The 24,645-nt window shown below is 54.4% G+C and overlaps 2 protein-coding genes and 1 long non-coding RNA gene across 12 annotated transcripts in view; all 3 read right to left on the bottom strand.

Annotated features, from left to right (window-relative positions):
* The window catches only part of SMARCB1 (SWI/SNF related, matrix associated, actin dependent regulator of chromatin, subfamily b, member 1), a 42,785-nt gene extending 35,698 nt beyond the window's left edge, over nt 1-7,087 (bottom strand). For 4 of the 10 annotated variants that reach the window (XR_013398572.1, XR_013398571.1, XM_077948224.1 and 1 more), the window contains exons 1-2: nt 6,785-7,087; nt 1,639-1,777 (exon numbers count right to left, since the gene is read on the bottom strand). Coding sequence is in view for 6 of the 10 variants with exons in the window: in XM_077948224.1 (XP_077804350.1) it covers nt 1,639-1,777; nt 6,785-6,877 (232 nt within the window). In the remaining 4 variants the exon portion in view is untranslated. 10 annotated transcript variants of the gene reach the window in all.
* On the bottom strand, nt 2,675-6,439 carry LOC144331879 (uncharacterized). Its single transcript, XR_013399459.1, has 2 exons — nt 3,558-6,439; nt 2,675-2,766 (listed from the first exon to the last, which is right to left on the bottom strand). It is a non-coding gene; the product is annotated as an uncharacterized LOC144331879 (long non-coding RNA).
* Nucleotides 7,088-9,493: 2,406 nt separating the features above from the next.
* Nucleotides 9,494-21,357, bottom strand: MMP11 (matrix metallopeptidase 11). The gene is made up of 8 exons (XM_001083910.4): nt 21,161-21,357; nt 14,381-14,610; nt 13,295-13,438; nt 13,082-13,215; nt 12,697-12,938; nt 12,388-12,604; nt 11,325-11,582; nt 9,494-10,400 (listed from the first exon to the last, which is right to left on the bottom strand). Exons 1-8 carry the CDS (start codon nt 21,266-21,268, stop codon nt 10,267-10,269), a joined length of 1,467 nt encoding a protein of 488 aa, XP_001083910.1. The 5' UTR covers nt 21,269-21,357; the 3' UTR covers nt 9,494-10,266.
* Nucleotides 21,358-24,645: the final 3,288 nt, after the last annotated feature.

Below are 24,645 nucleotides of genomic sequence, written 5' to 3'. Positions count from 1 at the left end.
ATCACTGGGTCACTCTGCTGGTGGCGGTGGCACACAGCAGCCAGCCAAGTGGATGCAGCACATCAAGGTCCTCGCATGCGGGAGGTGGGAAAAGCAAGGTGTCAAACTCACTACTACCGAATGCTGGCCTCTTCCAAAAGGGCAATCTGGACTGAGTGCTTTACTTACAAGTCCTGCTGGGTAGAGCCTCCAAAGGGACTGATTTAGACTAATCTGCCCCAGGCGCACTGGCTCAGGGGCAGAGGGTAGTGCTCAGGGCAGCACCAGCAACTACAATACAGCACGACCAGCGGGGACACCTTGGTCCTCACTCGGGAAAAGAAAGGCCCCAGAGTAACACCCCAGTGGGAAGAGGTCTGACACCACCACAATCCACAACACGATGCGAGGTGGGGAGATGGAATGAGAGATGAAGAATGCTTTTCTTTTAAAACAAGAGCCCAGAGAGTTGGAAAGAGCTGCTTCACACCAAACCCGAATTTCTATCCCCGAGCCGGTCCAGATGGGCTGCCTGGAAAGCAGGACAGATTCTAGGCAGCTCGACCCCTCGCTCTTCCGGGGAACCTCCGTCAAGAGCTACCTGTCTGTGGGCCCAGTCTGGCTTCTCCTGGAGAAATCAATCACTTATGGGGAAGGTATCTCCCAAGACTTAGCCCAGGGACTTGCGGAGGGGGAAGCAAAGCTGGGGACTCACTGTGTTAGCGACTGATGCTCTGCTGGGGGAGGAGGGGGAACAAAAAGGAAACTGTTTTAAGCAAGTGAGTAGAAATGTCATAGCAGCGGATCAAAAAGAAGCTCCGGCTCCTGCATTAAAAGAACCACTACTTTCCCGCAGTGGACAAAACCACAGCAGCACCTACAGACACAAACAAACAGCACAGACTACGAAGCATCGCGCACGTGCTCACAGACACACCCAGGCCCAGGGCAGCTCTCTACAAGGCGCCATTGCCACGTGGGAAGCAGTTTCGCCACCTGCCAAAGGACATGCTGTGACCATACCCAAATGTCTCCATGGGAGTGTTTCCTGCAGAGCCCCCAGAGTGTCTGAAAAGCACCCTTTCACCCTGCACAGAGCTGCCGTGACCCAAAGCCCACTAGTTTCACTAGTGTTGGGCGGCTCAACTAGCAAGCCCCAGGCACACGCAGGCCACCAGGAGCAGGGACATGCACATGAGCTCTAGCACACTGGCTGCCAGGATGAAGTGCTATGGGATGGATGTGCTCTGGGAAGCAAGCGGTGAAAGCCCCAGAGGGGAGTGGGAGCTGGGACCACCACCCGCCACTCGGGCTGCATGGAAGATGATTATGGCGACACACCCACGGCAGATGGCAGAGCATCGCAGCATTCCTAAAACGTTTTGAGACCAACATGTCTTCACAGCACCTGCTAGTGTCCCGGCCCCGGCCCGCTCACGTACCCACTGGCCCTGCTGGAATACCTGACAGTGGACCACCAATGGCTCCCTGGAGCCGCTTCCTCACCTGGAGTGCTCACAGGGCGGCCCACCCCTGGGATGCTCCCTGCCCGACTAAGGCCAAGGCTGCAGTGAAGACACTCTGGAGTGAAAACGTTTTATCTTCATGACATAAGCGAGTGGTTTCGAAACAGGTTTACAAACCCTCGTGAAGACGCACCCTTAGTGTTAGGTTTTGTTTTTTTACCATGTGACGATGCAACTATTTTCTTCCTCTCTTCCACAGTGGCTAGTCGCCTCCAGAGTGAGGGGTATCTCTTGTACAGAGAACCTCGGAACATACGGAGGTAGTTTCCCACCTATGAGTAAAGCAAGAAGGCTCATTATGAGGGTCGCAGCACCACAGGGAAGGGGAGGGTCCTGGTGCAGACTGCATCAAGCAACAGACAAACAGGCCTCGAGGTGGCCCCCAGGCGCCAAGCTTTCCGCAGCATTAAAACACATTCTGCTGATACGAAGGGTTCACCAGCAGTGCACATCTGGCCTGCATGTGTGCATCCTGACAACAGAACCAAGTTCTGAAACGCCTGGGCAGATGCCTGAGTGGGAGGCCCCCAGAGCTTAGCAAGCAACTCGTGGTGATTTTGATTTTGGACTAAGGATCTCTGGCACTTTCCAGAAATGCAAGGCCTCCTTGACCTTCTTTTATCTTAAGGACAAGACTTTGATATTTTTACGATGCAATAAACACCAAAAAGGTCTTTTAATTTTAGACAGATGCCAGATAATTTCCCCCATGGCCTGTGCTGCTTTGTTTAGTAACAAAACCCCAACCAGGGATACCAAAGGAATTTTCCAAAAGGTTTACAAGGCAATCACCAGATTATTGGCAATCACCAGACTGCTATATAAATCATCACTGACTCAAACAATGGCTTCAGTTTGCTTGTACCAAGTACTGAGAGTGTGACTTCCTTAAGGAAAATAAATCTAGTCCTAAAGATTTTATGAGGGTACCCTATTGTCTCACTGACTTTTCAAGTATGATCGCTTCGGAGTCACATTGCAGGGGATGGGCAGTAGACTGGGTGCTAGGTGCTGGCTCCATCTGTAACCTGGGATCACTTCCCATTTTCTGGGTCTCTTTACTCATCTGCCAAATGCTCAGCAACTCTGAACTTCACCCTATGAAGGACCACTTCCATTATTTTTCCCATTTTATCTACCCAACATAGTATATATTTTTAATTTTAAAATTTATTTTTAATTTTTATTATTATTTTTGAGACAGTGTCTCACTCTGTCACCCAGGCTCAAGTGCAGTGGTGTGATCATAGCTCACTACAGCCTCGAACTTCCGGGCTCAAGCGATCCTCCTGCCTCAGCCTCCTGAGTAGCTGGGACTATAGTTGCGCGCCACTACAACCGGCGAATTTTTGTATTTTTTGTAGAGACGGGGTTTCACCATGTTGCCCAGGCTGGTCTCAAACTCCTGGGCTCAAGCGATCTGCCCACCTCGGTCTCCCAAAGTGCTGGGATTATAGGTGTGAGCCACATACCTGGCCTAATTAAAAAAAATTAAAATAAAAATTTGTAGAGACAAGAGTCTCACTATGTTGCCCAGGCTGGTCTTAAACTCCTGGGCTCAAGTGATTCTCCTGCCTTGGCCTCCCAAAGTGCTGGGATCATAGGTATGAGACCCAGGCATAGTATTAAATGTTTCTCTATTTTCAGCAGTGACTATAATCAACAACCAGGGCTACTGAACACTGTGAGAGAAGAGCAGCCACAGCAACTCACTCGTTTTCCACACAGAAGGCACAGACCCCTCTGTGTTATTTGGCTTGTGTGTCAGTATCATCCAGTATCATGGTAAATGTACAGTTTCCATTCGGTTTTTTAAAAGAAATTGACAATACTCCCCACTATGACTATCTTGCAGGCCCTGCAGGGCTCTGAGACTCCTAGATGCCCCCCAAAGCCCCTTCAGAACTTAGGAAACTGGGCTGGCCTTCCTGGCTTTTCTCTGAACCAGCCTTCACCGTCTTGGGACCCAGGTTTCCTGAATATAAAATGAAGGTGCTGGATTGGGGATCTGTTACGGTCCTCAAAGCTTCGTGACTCTGGTTTGGTAAATACAGCTATCTGTTAATGGCAGAACAGTGACACACACTCATAGTAAATGCAGATGCCCTCCCAAGACAGCACCACAGATGGCACATGGAGGCACTGGGGATGTTGCTCTGGCTGGCCCACCTCTCTGAATACAGTGCCTGTTTTCCACAGGGCAGTGTGCTGGGACCATCCATCCACCACTGTCACTGGAGCTACTGAATTTCAATAGACCTCTGACCTTGAACCCTTCCCTAAACTCTGAAGCTCTGCTGATTAAGTCAGGTCCAAAAAAACAAACTGCCTGTCCATCTGAGTCTCTTACAGGCTGGGTCTCAGGAAGATCATTCTTACTGGGAGGCCCAGGAGTGAACGGGCTGAAAGACAAGACTGTAATTAGCTTTCTAAAAACTACAATGTGTTTTGGGGAAGATCTTGGAGACCATCTAGTCTAAGCATTCACATTATACACGTGAGAAACGTGACACCAAGGCAGAGCAGGGCTGGAACCAGGCCTCCCAAGGTTCTTCCCACTTGGCCACGCCCAGCTTCTCAATTTGCTCCAACTAATAAATGAAAGCTTTCTTTTGAAGTGTCACCCACTCAGAGCCAAACTGATTACTTTTTTTTAAATTATTATACTTTAAGTTCTAGGGTACATGTGCACAACGTGCAGGTTTGTTACATATGTATACTTGTGCCATGTTGGTGTGCTGCACCCATCAACTCCTCATTTACATGAGGTATAACTCCCAATGCAATCCCTCCCCTCTCCCCTCCAAACTGATTACTTTTACACCCATTAGATCAGGTAAACAATTCGCCTAGTATTGAAATTCAACAGCCTTTTGCATTCTGCAGTTAGGCAGGTGCCTACCAGCCAATGAGGACCATTCTGAACTGTGGCAGATGGACAGGCACTGGCTCCACCTCCCCAGCACTGACATCTTTGAACAGTTGTAGTTTAAGTGACAACGTGAAAATTTTATTGCATCCTGCATTTTTTGTTTTACAAAAATTGATGGAGGCCAGGCACAGTGGCTCATGCCTATAATCCCAGCACTTTGGGAGGCCGAAGCAGCCAGATCACTTGAGCTCACAAGTTTAAGACCAGCCTGGACAATATGGTAAAACCCCATCTTTACTAAAAATACAAAAATTAGCCGGGTGTGGTGGTGTGAGCCTGTAGTCCCAGCTACTTGGGAGACTGAGGTGGGAGGAGGGCCTGCGCCTGGGAGGCAGAGGTTGCAGTGAGCCAAGATTGCACCACTACACTCCAGCCTGGGTGATAGAGTCAGACCTTGTCCGGAAAAAAAAAAAAAAAAAAAAAAAAAAGGGTGGAAAATGCTAACACTAAAGTTCTGATGCTATTGACCTTAGTCTCAATCCATGGGACTCAGTGTGACCATCTTGAGGCTTCATTCATTCATGCTATGCTCAATTGTGAAAGAAAAAAAACCCCGCAAGTTTAAAAAGTATGAATGCGCTGAGTGTGAGTGTGGTGGCTCACACCTGTAATTCCAGTACTTTCAGAGGCTGAGGTGCAAGGATCACTTGAGCCCAGGAATTCAAGACCAACCTGGGTAACATGGCAAAACCCCGTCTCTACAAAAAATACAAAAATTAGTCGGGCATGGTGGTGCAAACCTCTAGTCCCAGCTACTTGGGAGGCTGAGGCAAGAGGATCGCTTGAGCCCAGGAGGTCAAGGCTGCAGTGAGCTGCGATCACACGACTGCACCAAAGCCTGGATAACAAAGTGAGACCTTTTTTCAAAAATAAAAATAAAACAAAGCATGAATACAATGCTGGAATATGATACTAAAAACTGCTACAAGGAGAAGAAACTCATTGCATTTCTTTTTTTTTTTTTTTTTTGAGACGGAGTCTCGCTCTGTCACCCAGGCTGGAGTACAGTGGCCGGATCTCAGCTCACTGCAAGCTCCGTCTCCCAGGTTTATGCCATTCTCCTGCCTCAGCCTCCCGAGTAGCTGGGACTACAGGCGCCCGCCACCTCGCCCGGCTAGTTTTTTTGTATTTTGTAGTAGAGACGGGGTTTCACCGTGTTAGCCAGGATGGTCTCGATCTCCTGACCTCGTGATCCGCCCGTCTCGGCCTCCCAAAGTGCTGGGATTACAGGCTTGAGCCACCGCGCCCGGCCTCATTGCATTTCATGACAGCTTTAATTCTCCAGGATTGGCACTTACTTCCTTACATGAGACTCCACTGCTTGACATTTGTACATCTGAACTGCATATCCATAATTTTTTTAAAAAGGTAACATATACTAGCTGGGGACTGCCTTTGGAGCAAAAAAGGCTAGTTTGAGACAATCTGGAAAAACCTAATATATGGCCAGGCGTGGTGGCTCATGCCTGTAATCCCAGCACTTTGGGAGACCCAGGCAGGCAGACTGCTTGAGCCCAGGAGTTGGACACCACCCTGGGCAACATAGCAAGACCCCGTCTCTATAAAAAACGAAAAACAAGAACCTAATATACTGGGAACAAACACCCATTAAAGGCCAGTTGTAGGGTTTTCCTAAAGTCAGTCATCCAGTTGATGCAACAAAATGCAGCCTCTCTAGTTAAGGGTTAAACATTTTTAGGCTCTTTCCGCTGTAACAATTCAGAATCAGTTCACAGATATGGAAAAAGTGTCAATTGCTTCAGAATTGCTGAAAGATCTGGCTTAGGCATGGGGCCCTTATTCACCCAAAAGCAAACACCCTCCAGTCTGTTTCTTCACTGGTAAAAAGGTCAAAACACCTCCACTGCCCACCTTAGAGGCAACAAACACAATGGGGATGAGCCCTCACTAAGTCCGGGGTTTCCAGTCTGCCATTTCAGGTTCCCACAAGTAGCAATAGGAGGAGGGGCGCATGTGAAATTTACAACATCTAAGGGTCAAAGGCAGCAGTGCGGTCCCCCAAGCATCGCAGGAGCTAACTCAATATCTCGTTAATTTGCGTCTGGCTGGAAACCAACCCAGCGCGGAACCACTGGGGACCCTCTCGGCGCCAAAATCCTGGTAGCACTACAGATCGCGCACCTCGGCGAAATGGGTAAGGAAATCCCAGGTCGATGAGGGGGCGGGGGCCATGCCCGACACGCCCACTAGGCCACGCCCTGCAGCCCCGAGCGCGCGCGCGCCCGCCCGCCCCGATGAATGGAGACGCGCGCTCTCGGCGCATGGGCCTGCCCCAGGGCTCCCGCGGGGCCGAGCCCGGGGAGGGCGAGGACGCGCCGCGGGCTACCTCGGAGCCGATCATGTAGAACTCGCCGTCGTCCTCCAGCTGGAACTTCACGGGCTTCTGCCCGAAGGTCTTGCTCAGCGCCATCATCATCATTGCGGCGGCAGAAGCGGGCGGCTGGAGCCGGGCTGCGAGAGATCGGGAGGGCTGGGGCGGGGCCGGGGCGTGCCGGGCCGAGGGAAACCGAAGCCGGAAGGCAAAATGTGGACCGGGCCGGGTACTGGCGCCTTAGCCGGGCTCCTCAGCCGCAGCCGCCGCCGCAGACGACGACCAGGCCGCCCTCAGTGCGCAGGCGCTGGCGTTGACGCTGACGCGCGCGCCGCCGCTCAAACAAAAGGCCGGGCGCGCCTCCGCGGACCCCTTAAAGGAGCCACGACTAATTTCTCTTTCTCCCAGGCTGCTTCCCAAGTCGTGGTGTAGAGGACTTCTCACGGACAAAAATAGCCACTGAGGTCCTGAGTCAAGCAGTGGCTTTCCAAGTCTTACAGCCAGGACTGGAACTGGCCCAGGGGAAAAGAAATGAAGTGAGACCTGAAGGAGGAGGACCTAGTATCTGGAAGCCTGAGTGGTCTTGGCATGCTTTGGGACCCCAGGCTCCTGCCTTAGCTTCCCCACCCCTAAAACGCAGTGCAGCTGAGCAGATAGGCAGGCCCCTAGGAACAGATATCCCAGTTCCGGGCCTATGGCTGTCCCTGCAGTTGTGGAGGTGGGCAAAATGACAACAGCAGATGAGGCTTGGCAATGTTCAAAGGCCCAGGTGGTATTTGGTTTGGCTGGTGCGTCAGATGAGCGAGAGTTGGAAGGGAGGGACACCTTCCACCTTCTCCATTCCCCTCTTAGCTTCACACTCTGCTTAACCCAGCCCTATGGTGGGGAGCGAAACCAGGCAGCCCAGTCCTTCGGCTCTGCCTCTTGGCTCTTACAGCCTGAAGCTAGTGAAACTAATGAAAGTCTCAAAGCAATCACGTAACTGATTGAATAATGCAGGGAGTAAAACAGTGGCCCACTACTGATGATTTCATACGGTTCAGTCTAATGAAATTGCAGCTGTGGCTGGGCTCAGTGGCTCATGCCTATAATCCCAACTCTTTAGGAGGCCAAAGCAGGGAGGATCACTTGAAGCCAGGAGTTTGAGACCAGACTGGACAAGACAGCAAGACCCTGTCTCTACAAAAATTTTAAAATAAATAAGCTGGGTGTAGCATGGTGGTGTGCACCTGTAGCCCCAGCTACTTGGGAAGTGGAGTGGGAAAGATCCCTTAAGCCCAGGAGTTCAAGGTTATAGTGAGCTGATTGCACCACTGCACTGCAGCCTGGGCAACAAAGGGAGACCCTGTCTCTCTTACAAAAAAAAAAAAAAATGCAACTATGATAAATGCTATTACAAAAACACACATGGGGCTGGAAGGTAGGGCAAGGAGACACTGGAGAGTTGGGAAGGGCAGTGACTGAAGTTGCTTTGTTCAGTATCCTCACAGTGGTGGGAAACCAAAGTACAGTAATCCCTCAGTATCCATGGGAATTGGTTCCAGGACCCCCTGCAGATAATAAAGTCCATAGATGCTCAAGTCCATTATATAAAATGGTGTCATACTTGCATATAACCTACACACATTTTCCTGTATACCTTAAATCACCTCTAGATTCCTTATACTACCTAATACAATGCAAATGATATATAAATAGTTGTTATACTATATTGTTAGGGAACAACGACAAGGAAAAAAGTCCATACATGTTCAGTACGGAGGTAACCATCCTTTATTTATTTATTTATTTTTTGAGACGGAGTTTTGCTCTTATCACTCAGGCTGGAGTGCAATGGCACTATCTCGGCTCACTGTAACTTCCATCTCCCATGTTTAAGTGATTCTCCTGCCTCAGCCTCCCAAGTAGCTGGGATTACAGGCTCCTGCCACCACACCCAGCTAATTTTTGTATTTTTAGTAGAATGGAGTTTCACCATGTTGGCCAGACTAGTCTTGAACTCCTGACCTCAGGTGATCCACCCACCTCAGCCTCCCAAAGAACTGGGATTACAGGCACGAGCCACTGCGCCCAGCCGTATCCTTTTTTTATTTTTTATTTTTTTGAGATGGAGTCTCACTCTGTCACCCAGGCTGGAGTGCAGTGGCGCAGTCTCGGCTCACTGCAAGCTCTGCCTTCCGGGTTCACGCCATTCTCCTGTCTCAGCCTCCCAAGTAGCTGGGACTACAGGTGCACACCACCATGCCCACCTAATTTTTTATATTTTTAGTAGAGATGGAGTTTCATCATGTTAGCCAGGATGGTCTCGATCTCCTGACTTCGTGATCCACCCGCCTCGGCCTCCCAAAATGCTGGGATTACGGGTGTGAGCCACCACGCCCGGCCTTGCATCCTTTTTTTAAACATTTTTTTTTCTACCTGAGGTTAGTTAAGCCTATGGATGCAGAAACCACAGCTATGTATGGAAGGCTGGACTGTGGCATGAGCAGATAAAATGACCACCACCCTGGAGGATGAACAGAGGGGACAAGTAGGAAAGTGGGGAGCCAGTTAAGAAGTCACTATAACAAAATGTGATGTAGAAATGGAGCAGAAGGAGCCCTGAGCACTGTGCCCAGCCCCAAGGTTGGCGGACTTTGACCCTGGCTCCCAGGACAGGGCTGAACAGCGGCCAGGCCTCCCCATCTTAGCTGAACATTCACAAAAAGAGACCAAGCAGGCAGGTAGAAAACAACTGTGTTTAATGACAATCCTCAGTTTAAAAAAAAAAGAAAGAAGAAGCAGCTTTATACACACTGTACACACATTTACAATGGCTTTGGAGGATAGCAGTGCTGCAAAAAGGGCTTCAGGAGGATCCGGCCTGGGAAAGGATTGAGGTATGTTGCAGCCTCCAGGGCCCAGGGTCTCCTGCATGAAGAATCCCCCTCCCCAGTTGACTGTGAACTTTTTGGCCTGGATTCTGCAGAACAGATTTCCGGGATTGTCAGCCAGAAGGCAGACAGATGCAGGCACCTACCAAGACCTGACCTCAGGAAGTAGTCCTGCCCTACAGCCCAGTTGCTCAGCCAGGGCTGAAGGCCACGGGGCCCCAGCACCCTTGCTTCAGTGCCAGCCCCTGGAAGGAACCTCACAACAGGGATAGAGCAAGGACACTTCAGTTCCCCCAGCCCTGCCATGGTGCTACCCTGAGGGACAGGGATGGAGACAGGGCAGCCAGGTTTGCCAGGACCTGCATAGCTGGCCCAAGACTGCCCTTCCTCTTAAGTCATGCCAAAGCCTCCCTTCCCAGTCTGAGACAGTTGCTGGCAGGTGACCACGACCTGCGTGGCCCTCCCTGCAGTTGTCATGGTGGTTGTACCCCACCCCATCCCCCTGAGGAGACATGGGCTTAGTCCCATGCCTGGTGCCCACAGCCACAAAGATGACCATGGGTCTCTAGCCTGATATTCGTGGCCTGGCAGGGGTCAGCACCCCTGAGGGCATCCAAGCCATGGTCAGAGGAAAGTGTTGGCAGGCTCGGCACAGCCGAAGAAGTCGGGACCCACGAGACGGGGGAAGCCTTCCAGAGCCTTCACCTTCACAGGGTCAAACTTCCAGTAGAGGCGGCCGCGCAGGAAGTAGGCATAACCTGAGAAGAGAAGGTGGTCAAGCCTAGGCGAGTGGACACTGGGCCCTACTCCTGCCTGTCAGGCTATGCCCAGGGATGGGCACTAAGGGAGGGCTGGGTGAGCAGCCCTTGGCCACTGTTGAGTTCCTCGAGTCCTGCAGGATCCAGGGCCAGCCTTTTGGAACCTCTCTTCCCTCTAGGGAGCCCTTCTGCCTGCCGCGGAATCTGGGCTGGGCTAATACCCAGCCTGACAGGTACCCATAGCCTCAGAGGCCTGAGTCCCACCTCTCAGGAAAGCAAGTCCCGTTGCCCCTACCACCCTCCACATCACTCTCTCCTGCACCCATTAACCAGGCTGTTGATGGGCATCCGGAGTCCTGGAGCTGGAGGCTATCCTAGGATAGCTGTCCCAGTGGGTCCTGATGTGGGAGAAAGAACACAGAAGAGGAGCCCAGCAGGGGAGGGAGCACTGGACTGGCTCTAGCCCTCTGTGGTTGTGGGAGGCTGGGTGGGTCAGTGGTTAGGAGCAGGGACCACCAGGGTAGAAGTTGAGGTTAGGGGCCTCATTGCCTGAGCCTCTGTTTGCTCCTCTGGAAACTGGGTTCACAACAGGTGTTACATCAGGGGGCTGTTCTGAGAACTGGATGAGACCAGTAAGGAGCTTAGAGCATTGTTGGCCCTCAGTGTACGGCAGATTATTGTTCTACTGGCTGTGGCTGAGGAACCAGGGTAAGACCTTGCACTTCTCTGACCCTCAGTCTGCTCATCTGCAACATGGAATGCAGCACTAGCTGGCCACCGAGAGGAGGGCAGATGGCGCTGGGCAAAGGTCCTGTGATGAAGAGCCAGGCTTCCTGTTGCAGGCATGTAGGAGCCCAGCCACCACCAGGTTGGAGATGCGGCTGCTGTGCCCACCTCCTACCAGCTACCCCATCCCCAACGCACCATCAGCATCCTGGAAGGCAGCGTCGATCTCAGAGGGCACCCCTCGCCAGTCAGTGGCCCTGCGGGGCACGGGACTGTCTACACGCCGGGTGCTGGGGTGGAAACGCCAGTAGTCCCTGCCTCGGAAGAAGTAGATCTTGTTCTTCTCAGGACCCCAGACCAAGGCGGCATGGACCGGGAACCTCACCAGGCCCAGCTCAGTGAGGGGTGCGGGGCCCAGGACTGGCTTTTCACCGTCATACACCCAGTACTGAGCACCTGCCGGAGAGGGAAGAGGCTGCAAGGACCTGCCCAGCCACCACTGCCATGCCCAGCCACCGTGGACCTGCTTGACTCCCACCACAGACTCTCCCAGCCACAGTTTCCTCATTAGTAAAACATGCAGGCCAATAATGCCTGCTCAGCACCCCATCCGCAGAGAGAAGTGGGAGGCCTGGGATAAGCTGGGGCAGTGAATGCTCTGTAAACTAGCGCATGGGCGAGGTTACTCTCATCAGTGGAGGGCTGTCTGGGCGCCTGCTCCTTCCACTGGCATTTGGCCATGACAAATGCCTGCTGACCACTCCCTGGGCCCCTGCAGGGTGGGCTGCCCTGGAACCCATGCAGGTTTCCCATGCTGTGCCTTCATTTGTGAAGTCCCTGGCATCTGCAATGCTCCAGGCTCTCATCTCTGCCAGTTGAAGATGGAAATCCCAGCTCTAGGATGACAGACCTGGATCAATTCCCTGCCCTGCCTCTTCCCAGCTACACTCTTGGTGAGTCACTTCACTGCCTGGGAGCCCCAGAGGCCGCATCTCTAGAACCCTGCCCCATGGGGTGGCTATGAGAGTTGAATGCCCCACCATGCAATCCCTTCCATGCTGCTCCTATCTCAAGAGCCATCTCCGGGAGCCTCCTACCTGTGCCTGAGGAGCAAACCACACTCTCGTCCTTGGCCCCCAGGCTTTGGGGCACCTCTCCCTGTCCACTGTGTCCCTGAGGATCCGTCTGTCTGTTCCTGCCTTTGGCCATAACATTCCTGGCTCTGGGAAGTCTCTTGAGCATATCCCCAACCCTCACTCACCTTGGAAGAACCAAATGTGGCCCCGGGCATCCTCAAAGGCAGCGTCCACAGGGCTGGGCAGTCCCTGCCAGTGGCGAGAGGCCAGTGCTGGGTAGCCGGGTTGCAGCTGGCCCCCACGCAGGCGCCACACAAAGCCCGCTTTGAAGAAAAAGAGCTCGCCTCGGATGGTGGAGACCGCGTCAAAGGAGGCCTCGCAGGCATCTGGTGGGGCATCCGGCTGTGGGGGGAGAGAGGGACACATGCCGAGGGCATACGTTGCAGCCACAGCGGCCAGCAGAGGAGCAGGGGGACTGGCGGGCAGGGCCTCACCTCCAGCGGTGCAATCTCATTGGTGTCTATCCCAGCCTGGGGGCCCAGGGCTGGGGTCCTGGAGGTAACAGTGGGCCGGGGCTGGCCATATAGGTGTTGAATGCCCCTGCGGTCATCTGGGCTGAGACTCAGCGGGTAGCGGAAGGTGTAGAAGGCAGACATCAGGGCCTTGGCGGCTGTTGTGTGCTGCAGCCCCAGTACGTGGCCAAATTCATGGGCTGCCACCTGCAGCAGGTCTGTGCCTGGAAAAGGGAGGTGGCTCAGCAACCCCCGAACCTCCTGCCCAGGACATCCAGCTCCAGACCCCAGCTCAGTGACCTTGGCGAGTCCCCATTCTTTATGATCTTCAGTTGCCCCATCTGGAAAATGGGTCCCCAGCCCATACCCTGGTCATCCCCGATAGTCCAGGTCTCATCATAGTCGAAGTGGACATCCCCTTCTCGGTGAGTCTTAGGGAAGAAGGCATGGGCCAGGATGCCCCCAGGCCCATCAAACGGCAGGTCGTCCCCATGCCAGTACCTACAGATGGGTGGGGGCGGGGTCAGTGGCTGCTGGCAGGTGAGGCTATTCCCGGAGGGGTCCCAGGCCACCCATTCACCTGGCGAAGTCGATCATGATGTCAGCATGGCCCTCGTGCACCTCAGTGAAGGTGAGTGGTGTCACATCACTCCATACCTTTAAGGCCTCTGCCATCGTCTGCCGCACCTGCTCCTGCACCAGCTGCCATGGGAACCGAAGGATCCTGGAGGGAGAGGGAGGGGCCTGGGCCTCAGGGAAGGGCCAGCCCCCGATGGCTGCGGCACCAGGAGTTGCCCCTGGATGCTTGGTGGGTGTGTGAACACTGAGGACACAGGCCAAGTGTGCTCTGGGCCTCAGCTTCAGCGCACTGGTCTCCCTGGCCACACAGGCACATGTGTATGTGGTTTGCTCATACTTAGGCAAACACAAGTGTCTGCATTCAGTGGAAAGAACCAGGACTAGGGGTCCCGAGACCCCCATCCTAGACCTGACAGTGCCACTCACTGTGGGGAGACCTTTGTTCCTTGAGCCCCTGTTGGTTCCCAGACCCCCACTTAGGAAATTCTGAAGACCCCAGTCTCAGCTCCAATGCTGTGTGACACCAGCCCATTCTTCATTCCCAGGCTGGGTCCCCGCCCGCAGGATGTGTGAGTCCCAGCTTCCCCATCACCTGCCCAGGGTCCTCCCAGGTCACCCAGTGAGATGCCCACTATTGCCTCTCCCTGCTTACCACTGTCTCCACCTGCTCAAAGCCCAAGTTGTGATGGTAGAGTTGGACAATGACATGGCTGACACCCACCTCAGACTGAGGATGGGGCTATGTCTGCCTCATTCACCATGCAGTCCCAGAGCCTGGTCCTCACAGGTCTCTAGTAAAGGCTGCCTGAGTGACTGAACACCTGTCCGCAGGCATGTGCTGGGACTCTTTGCATGATGACAGAGGCACTGCCCCTCTGCTGAGGGAGGGTCTCCATATGTGTGTGTGTCTAAGTCGGGGTTTCAGGGTGTTTGCCCATAGATGGCCCCCTGGGGTTCAGCGGGCACACAGGGCTGTTAGACACAAAGATCTACCCCTGGCCTGTGTCTCAAGCCGCAGCTGTGAGGGAGGCTGGCTTACCCACGGACACACAGGTGGCTTTCTAGTGTCCTGCTCCCAGGCCCCTACCTGTAGGTGAGATCCGTCTTCTCCCAGCGCCCGCCAGACAGCACGAACCTCTTCTGTCGGTTGCGGGCACTCAGCCCATCAGGTGGGTCAGGCACGCCACAGCGGGGAGGCCTAAGGCCACTGGCAGGCCGGGGGGCCTCCTGCGTGGCAGGGGCAGGCGCCGGGCTACTGAGCAGGGCTGCACGCCAGGGCTGTGGCCCCCTCCTCTCGGCATGGCGGTGGTGGGTGTCCTAGGCAGGAGAGATGACACGAGGGTCTGGTCAGGCCTAAGGTCCACATGGCCCACAGTTAGAGGCGTGGCCCATCAGCAAACCCACATGCAACCCCAGCCCACTGTGTGGCAGGGCAAATGGGAGGAAAAGGGCACCAGCACGTGGCCAGGCCCTTTGGCATCGGCCTGGCTCTCTGGTTTCCTGACACCTTGTTCCAAGGCATCAAGCTGTCCCCCACAGCATAGAGGGCCCTGGGCTGCCTGTCACCCACTCCAGCTACTTAGGCCAATGAGGTCTGGGGGTGGGGGCACACTGGGACTGGCTATGAGCCATACACTCCAGGAATGGACCCCAAAAATCTTCCTCCAAGGGAACACGAGGCAACCTCCGCCTGCTCCCCACAGAAATTCACTTCCACCTCCCTTTCTTCCTGTGTCCACTAAGTTCAGACACACCTGGGTCACCCCCCATGCTGTCCCTGTCCTGTGAGCAGGCTCTGCCCTCTCTCCTGCCCAGGATTTCCCCCACCTCCTCCCCAGTGTGGAGCGGCTGTAGCCCTGTAGTGTGGCCTCAGTCAGTGTAATCTGACTGCTGGGGGTGACACTGATTTGTGGACTGGACAAGGTGAGGTACGTACAGCACCTAGCACAGGCCCAGCACACGGGAGGGCACCTGGCCACTGAGGCCTGGCTTCTAGCAGAGGCAGTTTTGGTCACACCCCACCAGGGATAGGAGTAAGGTGGGAGCTGATCTGTGATCTGCCTGCCTTCTTCAAGCGGGGAGGGTGGGGACAGTTAATTACCAGGGGCCCAGCCCCACTCGCCAAAGCCCCAGGACCACAGATGGCTATTCAGACCTGAGCTACATCCTGCTACCCGTCTATAAGTCTCAAGGGCAGACGTTACAGTTCTTGTGCATGAGAAAAACAGAAGCTCAGAGAGGTTGGGGACCATGCAAAGTCACCCAGCAAGGGCAAGGCAAGGCCAGGCCAGGACCCTGGCAGCCCAGGGCTAAGGCTAAGGCCTGGTTCTGGATACCGCACAGAAGCCAAGTCTCCTTCCTGCACTGAAGGAGAGGGATGGGGCTGTGCTGTTTGCTGAGAGACTCAGCACCTGTCTGGTCCCGGCAACTGCAGCCTCTTCACAGCCATATTTGGGGCAGGAGCTCAGCCACTCAGGCCCCACCTCACCCTCAGCCTTTGGCAGCTCTCCCAGGCTCCAGACACCCCAGGGATCTGATCAGCGTCCCGACGCTCCCTGCTCCTGATCCCAGAGCTGAGGAGTCAAGAACACCCCACCATGAAGGGGGGCCTTCTGAACACAGAGGCTATGGAACTACTAATGGTGTGAGGCTGTGCAGCAGCTTCCTCCCGTTTCCGAGCTTGCTTATTGCATGGTTACCTGGCACAGCGCAGCCTCACTGGGTTGTGGGTTCTGGCCGATTCTGGGCTTATTGGTTTTTTGTTTTGTTTTCTTGAGACGGAGTCTCGCTCTGTTGCCCAGGCTGGAGTGCAGTGGCGCGATCTCGGCTCACTACAACCTCCACCTCCCGGGTTCAAGCAGTTCTCTGCCTCAGCCTTCCGAGTAGCTGGGATTACAGGTGCCCACCACCACGCCTGGCTAATTTTTTTTTTTTTTTTGAGACAGAGTCTCACTCTGTTGCCCAGGCTGGAGTGCAGTGGCATGATCTTGGCTCACCACAAGCTCCGTCTCCCAGGTTCACTCCATTCTCCTGCCTCAGCCTCTCGACTAGCTGGGACTACAGGCACATGCTGCCACGCCTGGCTAATTTTTTTGTATTTTCAGTAGAGACGGGGTTTCACCTTGTTAGCCAGGATGGTCTCGATCTCCTGACCTCGTGATCCGCCTGCCTCGGCCTCCCAAAGTGCTGGGATTACAGGCGTGAGCCACCGCACCTGGCCTCACACCTGGCTAATTTTTGTATTTTTTTTTTTGAGACGGAGTCTCGCTCTGTCGCCCAGGCTGGAGTGCAGTGGCCAGATCTCAGCTCACTGCAAGCTCCGCCTCCCGGGTTCACGCCATTCTCCTGCCTCAGCCTCCCAAGTAGCTGGGACTACAGGCGCCCGCCACCTTGCCCGGCTAGTTTTTTGTATATTTTTAGTAGAGACGGGGTTTCACCGGGTTAGCCAGGATGGTCTCAATCTCCTGACCTCGTGATCCGCCCGTCTCGGCCTCCCAAAGTGCTGGGATTACAGGCTTGAGCCACCGCGCCCGGCCCAATTTTTGTATTTTTAATAGAGATAACGTTTCACCATCTTGGCCAGGCTGGTCTTGAACTCCTGACCTCATGATCCACCCTCCTCGGCCTCCCAAAGTACTGGGATTGCAGGCGTGAGCCACCGCACCCAGCCTGGGCTTACTGTTAATAAGTACTTATCACTGGTTGCAGGTTAGGACCTTGGCAACACTCCATGGACTTGCTCTTAGCCCCTGATGGAACCTCTCACCAACTCCACCATCATCACCCTCATTTCCAAGATGAGGAAATGCGCCCTGGAGGAGTTAAGCGGCTTGCTCAGATAAGAGCTGGCAGGCAGAGGACTGTCTGTGCTCACAGCCCACCCAGCTCCCTGCTACCTCTGTTCTGCAGGGGTTGAGTCACCCTTCCCCTGAAGGAGGGACCCAGGCTAGCCTCACCTTGGTGACAGAAGAGAAGGAACTCAAATTATTCAGCGCCTGCTATTTCCCGGGCATTTTGCAGGCAGGTTCGTTGGGCTTCCAATACCCACCAGGAAGGTGGAGATGCTACATGTCCAAGTTCTCCCATGGAGGATGTGGGCTGCCAGAGGGGCCTGCCTCCTCCTCCTGGCCACACTGCCTCCTTGACCTACAGGAGAAACAGATTCCTTTCCCCAGCCTGGCAGGGTACCCTCTCTGGAAAGGGCAGAGCTGTGCTGTCCCCTGGGAGCTCCAAACAACCCAGAGCCTAGCCTGCTAGCTCTATCTATGCCCATGGCCAGAAATCTCTTCCTCTGCCCTCCAGTGAGTCCTGGTGCAGACAGCCATAGAGGGAGAGCCATGGGCATGCCCCACCCCTTCCACTGTCCTTTCCTGTCCTTCTCTTATGAGGCACCCAGTCCATGCCCAAACCCCTGGATCATGACAATCTTAGTGTAGCAAAAAAAGCCAGTCATTGAGGTTCAGAAGGCCTACTTCTATGACATGGAGACTCTAGACAAGTCATCTTCCTCTCTTAGCCTTAACTTTTCTATCTGTCAAATGGGGATGGTGCCACAGCAAAGGGCTACATGACATCCTTCTGTAATGCCTGCTGTAGCCTCTGGCACAGAGAAGCACCTCTTACCTGGCCCTGTTCCTTGTCCCTGTAGGCCCTCCCCTCCCTTGGGAATCTGCCCTTGCCAGTCCCTACAGCTCCCATCACCCACCTCCCCTCTAGCTTCCCAACCAAATCTCCAGGCTTCAAATGGTAAAATAGAAGCCACAGCTAGAAGGCAACTTTCAGACCTAGAAAAGAGAAGCGCCTTGTGCGGGGTCTTCCGGCATATCAAGGTCTCTTCTCCCTGTCCATGTCTCGTTCATTAAATTCTTAGAAAGTGAGTGAGCAGGAGATGCTAGAAATGAGGCCTCCAGCTAGTGAGGTTGTTTTTAGAGCCCATGAGCTCTTGGCCTCAGTTTCCCCATGGCTGGGATAGGACACACACTCTCTGCCTCACTGTCCTCCCACACTTCATCTTTCCGAGTCCTTTCTGGCCTGGGGCCAGATGCCCTAACTACAAGGCGTGGCATCAAGCAGCTTGCTACTTGTGAGACAGGTGGGCTTGGCCTTCCCAGGACTCTTGGGATTCAGTGAGGTGAGGTGATAGACACAGGCTACCCCTGGCCTCAACTACACCCCTGGGGAATTTGAGGAACAAACAGCTCCCCCATTTCCCAGAGGATGAGATGAGACAGAGACCAGAGAGGTTAAGGACTTTGCCTGGGATCACACAGCAAGTCATGCAAGAGCTGGGCCTAGACCTGGGGCTCAAGCCTCCCACATCCAGGGCTTCCCCCTGTCTCTCCATCTCTTGGCTTTTCTCCAAAACCTACTTTCCCAAGAAGCATTCCTGCTTCCAGTGCATTCCCTCTGTCTTGGCCAGTAGCCTCCCTTGGCCTGCCCTGTGGTGGGTTCTTAGCTCACTTAGCCCCGCCCTCCTCTGGCAGGCACCAAACCTCAGCCTCAGACACATTCAAGGAATTTCTCAGCTGATCTAGTGTCCTGGCAGAGCTTACAGACTCAGAGTCACCCCCGCCCCGGAGTCAACTTGCAATCCAGAAAATGGGAGGCACCAGATAGAGGGGAGAAAGGGAGGACCCCAGGGTGCCAGGAAACCACTGCGGAAGATCGGGCTCATTGTGCCCCTTTCTGGGCCTCAGTTTGCAGTCGGTCTAGTGGGTATAATTAATTATAGCTATGCCTTCTGATGTCAGTGGGAGGTGAGCCTTCGAGGAAGGCACTTGTTAGGCTATGGAGGAAGACGGGAGCATCACCATGCAGGTATCATCATGACCCTCTGAGGCTCAGAGAGGACAAGCAACCTGCCCAACCCGCACAGCCAGTTGGCAAGCAGGGATATCTTCTCCCTCAAGCCTTCACCTAATTTTCCTGTTCTCACCCCTCTGCTGCTGGCTCTAGGAAGGACGGTAGCTTCATCCCGTCCATCAGACTGCAGGGCTTCCATCAACCCTGAAAACTGGGAACTGGGCTGGATAAATATTTACAGAGTTCTCCCAGCCCTGCTGAAGGCAGCCTAGGGATAAACACATCACAGGGTGACCCCAAATGCTCCCTGCGTGTTTGCAGAATGACAGACCACAGTCCAGCTCAGACCCCACCCCAAGCTGGCCCCCAGCTCCAGCATTGACCATGCACAAGTGTCAAAGTGGCAGCTACAGGTAACAGTGTTTCTAGTGAGCCTGGCATCACCTCATTGCTCAGCAGTGGGCACAGCAGTAGGCACCATTGCCCCCTCCCACCCCCTAGAGATAGAGTAGGTAAGATTCTGAGGCATGGCAGGATTCACCCAGGGTTGCATGGTTCAAACCCAGATCTCTCCAGTTTCCAGACCTGTGGGTTCAATGGCTACCCACAGTGATTCCTGACTCTGTCCCAAGTCCTAGGGACCAAGAGGGGCTGGGAAGGAGGCAAGACTCCAGACTGAGATGCCCCCTGTACGCTCTACCGCTCCCATCCCATCCCTTTCTGCTCCCATAGCCAGCACAGGACAAGGCTGCCCAGGGCAGAGCCAGAGTGGCTGGACAGAGGTTCCTAGCCCGGCCAGGCCTCCCTCCTCACCAAGCCAGTCCTGAGACTCCTGCCTGTCACCCTCTCCTGCTCCCTTCCCTGCCCGAGCTGTCTGGATGCCTCCGCTGTGGAGTGGAGTGGCCCAGGCACCCAAGGAGCTGTGGACCCACAGTGGCCCAGGCTCTGGCCCCAGGCCGTGTGACTGGTGCCTGGAAGTGCCCCAGGGAAGGGTCAGTTTTTGGGACACATGCAAGCTGTCACACACACTTCCATGACAGTCCCTCCTCTCCTCACTCTGCCGTCCTCTCTTACCTGGGCTTTCTTCTCCTTTCCTGAGCACATAAATTCTCCCTTTCCTTTCTCTCCCTGCTTCTTTCTTTTTTTTTTTTTTTTTTTTTTTGAGACGGAGTCTTGCTGTGTCTCCCAGGCTGGAGTGCAGTGGCCTGATCTCGGCTCACTGCAAGCTCCGTCTCCTGGGTTCACGCCATTCTCCCGCCTCAGCCTCCCAAGTAGCTGGGACTACAGGCTCCCGCCACCACGCCCTGCTAGTTTTTTGTATTTTTAGTAGAGACGGGGTTTCACCATGTTAGCCAGGATAGTCTCGATCTCCTGACCTCGTGATCCACCCGCCTCGGCCTCCCAAAGTGCTGGGATTACAGGCTTGAGCCACCGCGCCCGGCCTCTCCCTGCTTCTTTCTGACAGCCACCTCTCAGTCACACACACTGCACTCATACTATTTCATACTCATGTTCTCCTGGCTCCAAGCCTCCCGAAGCTGCTGCCAGCAGGTGCCCGCGAGGGACATCTCCAGGCTCAGACCCCATTTCCCGCAGCACAGCGCTGCCCTCCCCAGCTCTCCCTTTATCCTCATCGCACCGCACACCTGGAGGTGTACTAACTGCGGCCACACACCTGCAGGCTGACACCTGCCTGGGATCTGCTCGGCTTTGTCCCTGCGATGAACAGGGGGCCCTGTAACCACTCCCTCTGCTACTTCCTTCAACGCACACTCCAGCACCCGCTGCTGGAGCGCGAGAGGCAGGTCCCCACGCTGGGAGCAAGCCTGAGTCCAGCGTGGAGTCCCGTCCCACCAGCACGAGCGATGCCGGCGCCGGCTCCCCTTCACGCCCGCAGGGACTGGAAGCTCGCTGTCTATCACGCCTAGAGGGAACCAGAAACCGTTTCGGGTACCAGGCGCAGGAGGCCACCCGGGGAGCCCCCGGGTCGGATCTGCCGCTGGGCCCAGCCAGCGTGCCCGGAGCCCCTTCGGCGAGGAGCGCCCGGCGAGTGGCGGGCACTCACCGGCGGCAGAGCCCGGGCCAGCAGCGGCGGCGGCTGGAGCAGCAGCAGCAGCATCGGGAGCAGGAGGGCGCGCGGGGCCGCGCTGCGGAGCCAGGCGGCCGGAGCCATCCGCCCCGGGGCTGCTGGGCTTGCTGGGCCGCGCCGGGCCGCCGCCCCTTATAGCTTCCGCCCCACCCCCGGCCCGCCCCGGCCCCGCCCCCCACCGCCTTTTGTTCTGAACTCTCCTAGCCAGCGCGGCCCGGGTGGGGGAGGTGAACGGGGAGGGGACGGCCCAGCGGGGTCGAGGGTCGGAGACAGGGTCTTTCCTCGGGGCTGGCCAAGTCCCTGTCTGGTGCTGGGTGACCCTGGCCAACCCGTGCCGCTCTGAGCCTCAGTTTCTCCGCTGGGTGGTGGCCGTCCAAAGTCTTAGACTTGGCTAGAGTCTGAGAGGAGTCGGGTTTCATGGGTCCCATCCGTACCCCCACCTTTGGAAGGCGATCCCACTGGGTATCCTTGGTGGCCTGACCTCTGACCTCTGCTAGCTTGTGACAGGTGGTCCTACCCACAAGCAAGTTCCCCCACCCCTCAGAGCCTCAATGGATCCTTCTAGAAGATGACACAATAGCCCCTCTGAGGAAAGGGATATTATTTTATTTATTATTATTATTTTCTTTTGAGACACGGTGTTTCTCTCTCTCCCAGGCAGGAGTGCAGGGACTTGATCTCCACTCACTGCAACCTCCGCCTCCCAGGTTCAAACGATTCTCCTGCCTCAGCCTCCCAAGTAACTGGGACCACAGACGTGTGCCACCGTGCTTGGCTAATTTTTGTATTTTTAGTAGAGATGGGGTTTCTCCATGTTTGCCAGGCTGGTCTCGAACTCCTGACCTCAAGTGATCTGCCCGCCTTGGCCTCCCAAAGTGCTTGGGATTACATGAGTGAGCCATTGCACCTGGTCAGGAATGGGATATTAAAATGTGTCCCAGGGGAAAGTGAGGCAAATGGCAGGGACTGGCCAGTCCTTCAGCTTGGGATAGACCAAAGCTTACAGATAGGGAAACTGAGGCTCTAAGAGGGAGGGGCCGGGCTTTTCCATGCCAGCAGACAAGTGGAGGGGTCAGGAGGTCCTCTAGCTGGTCAGCTGGGGGGAGGGTGCTGTCAGAAGGATGCGGGAGGTGTATGAGTGTAGTACTGGGCCCCCAGGGTGTCCCCTGGTCAAGGCACAACAAGCCCCTGGGGACTCCTCCAGGCTAGCCACCTGAGACTTGAAAGAAAGGAGGTGAGAGGCCGGGGCACAGTGAGTCACACCTGTAATCCCAGCACTTTGGGAGGCTGAGGCAGGTGGATCACAAGGTCAGGAGTTGGAGACCAGCCTGACTAACGTGGTGAAACCCTATCTCTACTAAAAATACAAAAATTAGCCAGCCATGGTGGCACATGCCTGTAAACCCAGCTATTCAGGAGGCTGAGGCAGGAGAATCACTTGAACCCGGGAGGCGGAGGTTGCGGTAAGCCGAGATTGTGCCATTGCACTCCAGCGTGGGCAACAGAGTGAAACTCCATCTCAAAAAAAAAAAAAAAAAGAAAGGAGGTTAGACTTAAAGAAGGGGGTGTGTCCACATTCTGGAAGGGATCCTCCAGTCTTATCCCTGATTTTTGGGGTTACCCAATCCTGCTGTACACCCCCTGAAATGATGAAGGGCCTCACCACCTCACCAGGCGACCTGTTCCATCATGGGTGGCCCTGCAGAGCCACAATCCAGGCAGTGGCTCCCATCCTGGCAGGCAGCGCTCTGAGCTGCTCTAAGGTGAAGCTGTGGTCAGGAAGCCTGGGCCAAGAAAGGGAAGCGGGTGGGGAAACGTTTCACAGCTTATTCAAGAAGACTCCACAGAGACTCCTAGAGGGCAAGGAGAAGTAAGACAGCAGTGATTTTTACAACCTAGACAGTTCATAATCTTTTCTTTCTCTTTTTTTTTTTTTTTTTTTTTTTTTTTTGAGACGGAGTCTCGCTCTGTCGCCCAGGCTGGAGTGCAGTGATGCAACCTGATGCAACCTCCGCCTCCTGGGTTCACGCCATTCTCCTGCCTTAGTCTCCTGAGTAGCTGGGACTACAGGCGCCCACCACCATGCCCGGCTAATAGTAGAGAGGGGGTTTCACCATGTTAGCCAGCGTGGTCTCGGTCTCCTAACTTCGTGATCCACCCGCCTCGGCCTCCCAAAGTGCTGGGATTACAGGTGTGAGCCTCCGCACCCAGTCTTTTTTTTTTTTTGAGACCGAGTTTCATTCTAGTAACCCAGGCTGAAGTGCAATGGTGCGGTCTCAGCTCACTGCAAGCTCCGCCTCCTGGGTTCAAGTGATTCTCCAGCCTCAGCCTCCCGTGTAGCTGAAATTACAGGTGCCCACCATCACACCCAGCTAATTTTTGTATTTTTAGTAGAGATGGGGTTTCACCATGTTGGCCAGGCTGGTCTTGAATTCTTGACCTCAGGTGATCCACACGCCTCAGCCTCCCAAAGTGATGGGATTACAGGCATGAGCCACCACACCTGGCAGACAATCTTTTCTTTAAAGTCATTCACTTTTATTTATTTTTATTGTTTTGAGACAGGGTCTTGCTCAATGGTGTGATCTTGGCTCACTGAAACCTCCACCTTCCAGGCTCAAACGATCCTCCTGCCTCAGCCTCCCAAGTAGTTGGGACTACAGGTGTGCATCACTATGCCCTGCTAATTTTTGAATTTTTTGTAGAGACAGGGTTTCACCATGTTGGCCAGGCTGGTCTTGAACTCCTGGACTCAAGCAATCTGCCTGCCTGGGCCTCACAAAGTTCTGGGATATAGACATGAGCCACTGTTCCCCGCTAAAGTGCCTTATTTTTAAAAAGTAGGCATTTCAGGCCGGGCGTGGTGGCTCACGCCTGTAATCCTAGCACTTTGGGAGGCTGAGGCAGGTGGATTATGAGGTCAAGAGATCGAGACCATCCTAGTCAACATGGTGAAACCCCATCTCTACTAAAAATACAAAAAAATTAGCTGAGCGTGGTGGCATTCACCTGTAGTTCCAGCTACTTGGGAGGCTGAGGCAGGAGAATCACTTGAACCTGGGAGGTGGAGGTTGCAGTGAGCCGAGATCACACCACTGCACTCCAGCCTGGCAACAGAATGAGACTCCGTCTCAAACAAAACAAAACAAAACAAAACAACAAAACAAAAAATTAGCCGGGCATGGTGGCGTGCGCCTGTGGTCCCAGCTACTTGGGAGGCTGAAGCAGGAGAATCGCTTGAACCCAGGAGGCGGAAGTTGCAGTGAGTGGAGATCGCACCACAGCACTCCAGCCTGAGGGACAGAGCAAGACTCCGTCTCAAAAAAAAAAAAAAAAAAAAAAAGTTGGCATTTCAATGCCTGCTTTGATGTTATCCTTTTAGCCTCATTTTCATTTGTGTAACCCACTTAAGTGGTCTTGGGTGCCTCCGAGGTGCAAGGCCATGCCTTGTGGAACCTGCA

Source organism: Macaca mulatta, chromosome 10 (assembly GCF_049350105.2).
Source record: "Macaca mulatta isolate MMU2019108-1 chromosome 10, T2T-MMU8v2.0, whole genome shotgun sequence".
NCBI lineage: Eukaryota > Metazoa > Chordata > Mammalia > Primates > Cercopithecidae > Macaca > Macaca mulatta.
The sequence above is the reverse complement of the archived record's forward strand: the minus strand, read 5'-3'. Positions and strand labels throughout refer to the sequence as shown.

What these genes read in the sequence shown, in the direction of transcription:
- MMP11 (XM_001083910.4), bottom strand. Translation starts at nt 21,268, where the DNA reads ATGGCTCCGGCCGCCTGGCTCCGCAGCGCGGCCCCGCGCGCCCTCCTG. An exon ending in AAGACGGATCTCACCTACAG is followed by an intron (nt 13,439 to 14,380) that starts GTAGGGGCCTGG and finishes CTCTCCCTCCAG; the next exon opens with GATCCTTCGGTTCCCATGGC. An exon ending in TGCCTTCCAGGATGCTGATG is followed by an intron (nt 10,401 to 11,324) that starts GTGCGTTGGGGA and finishes TTCTCTTCTCAG; the next exon opens with GTTATGCCTACTTCCTGCGC.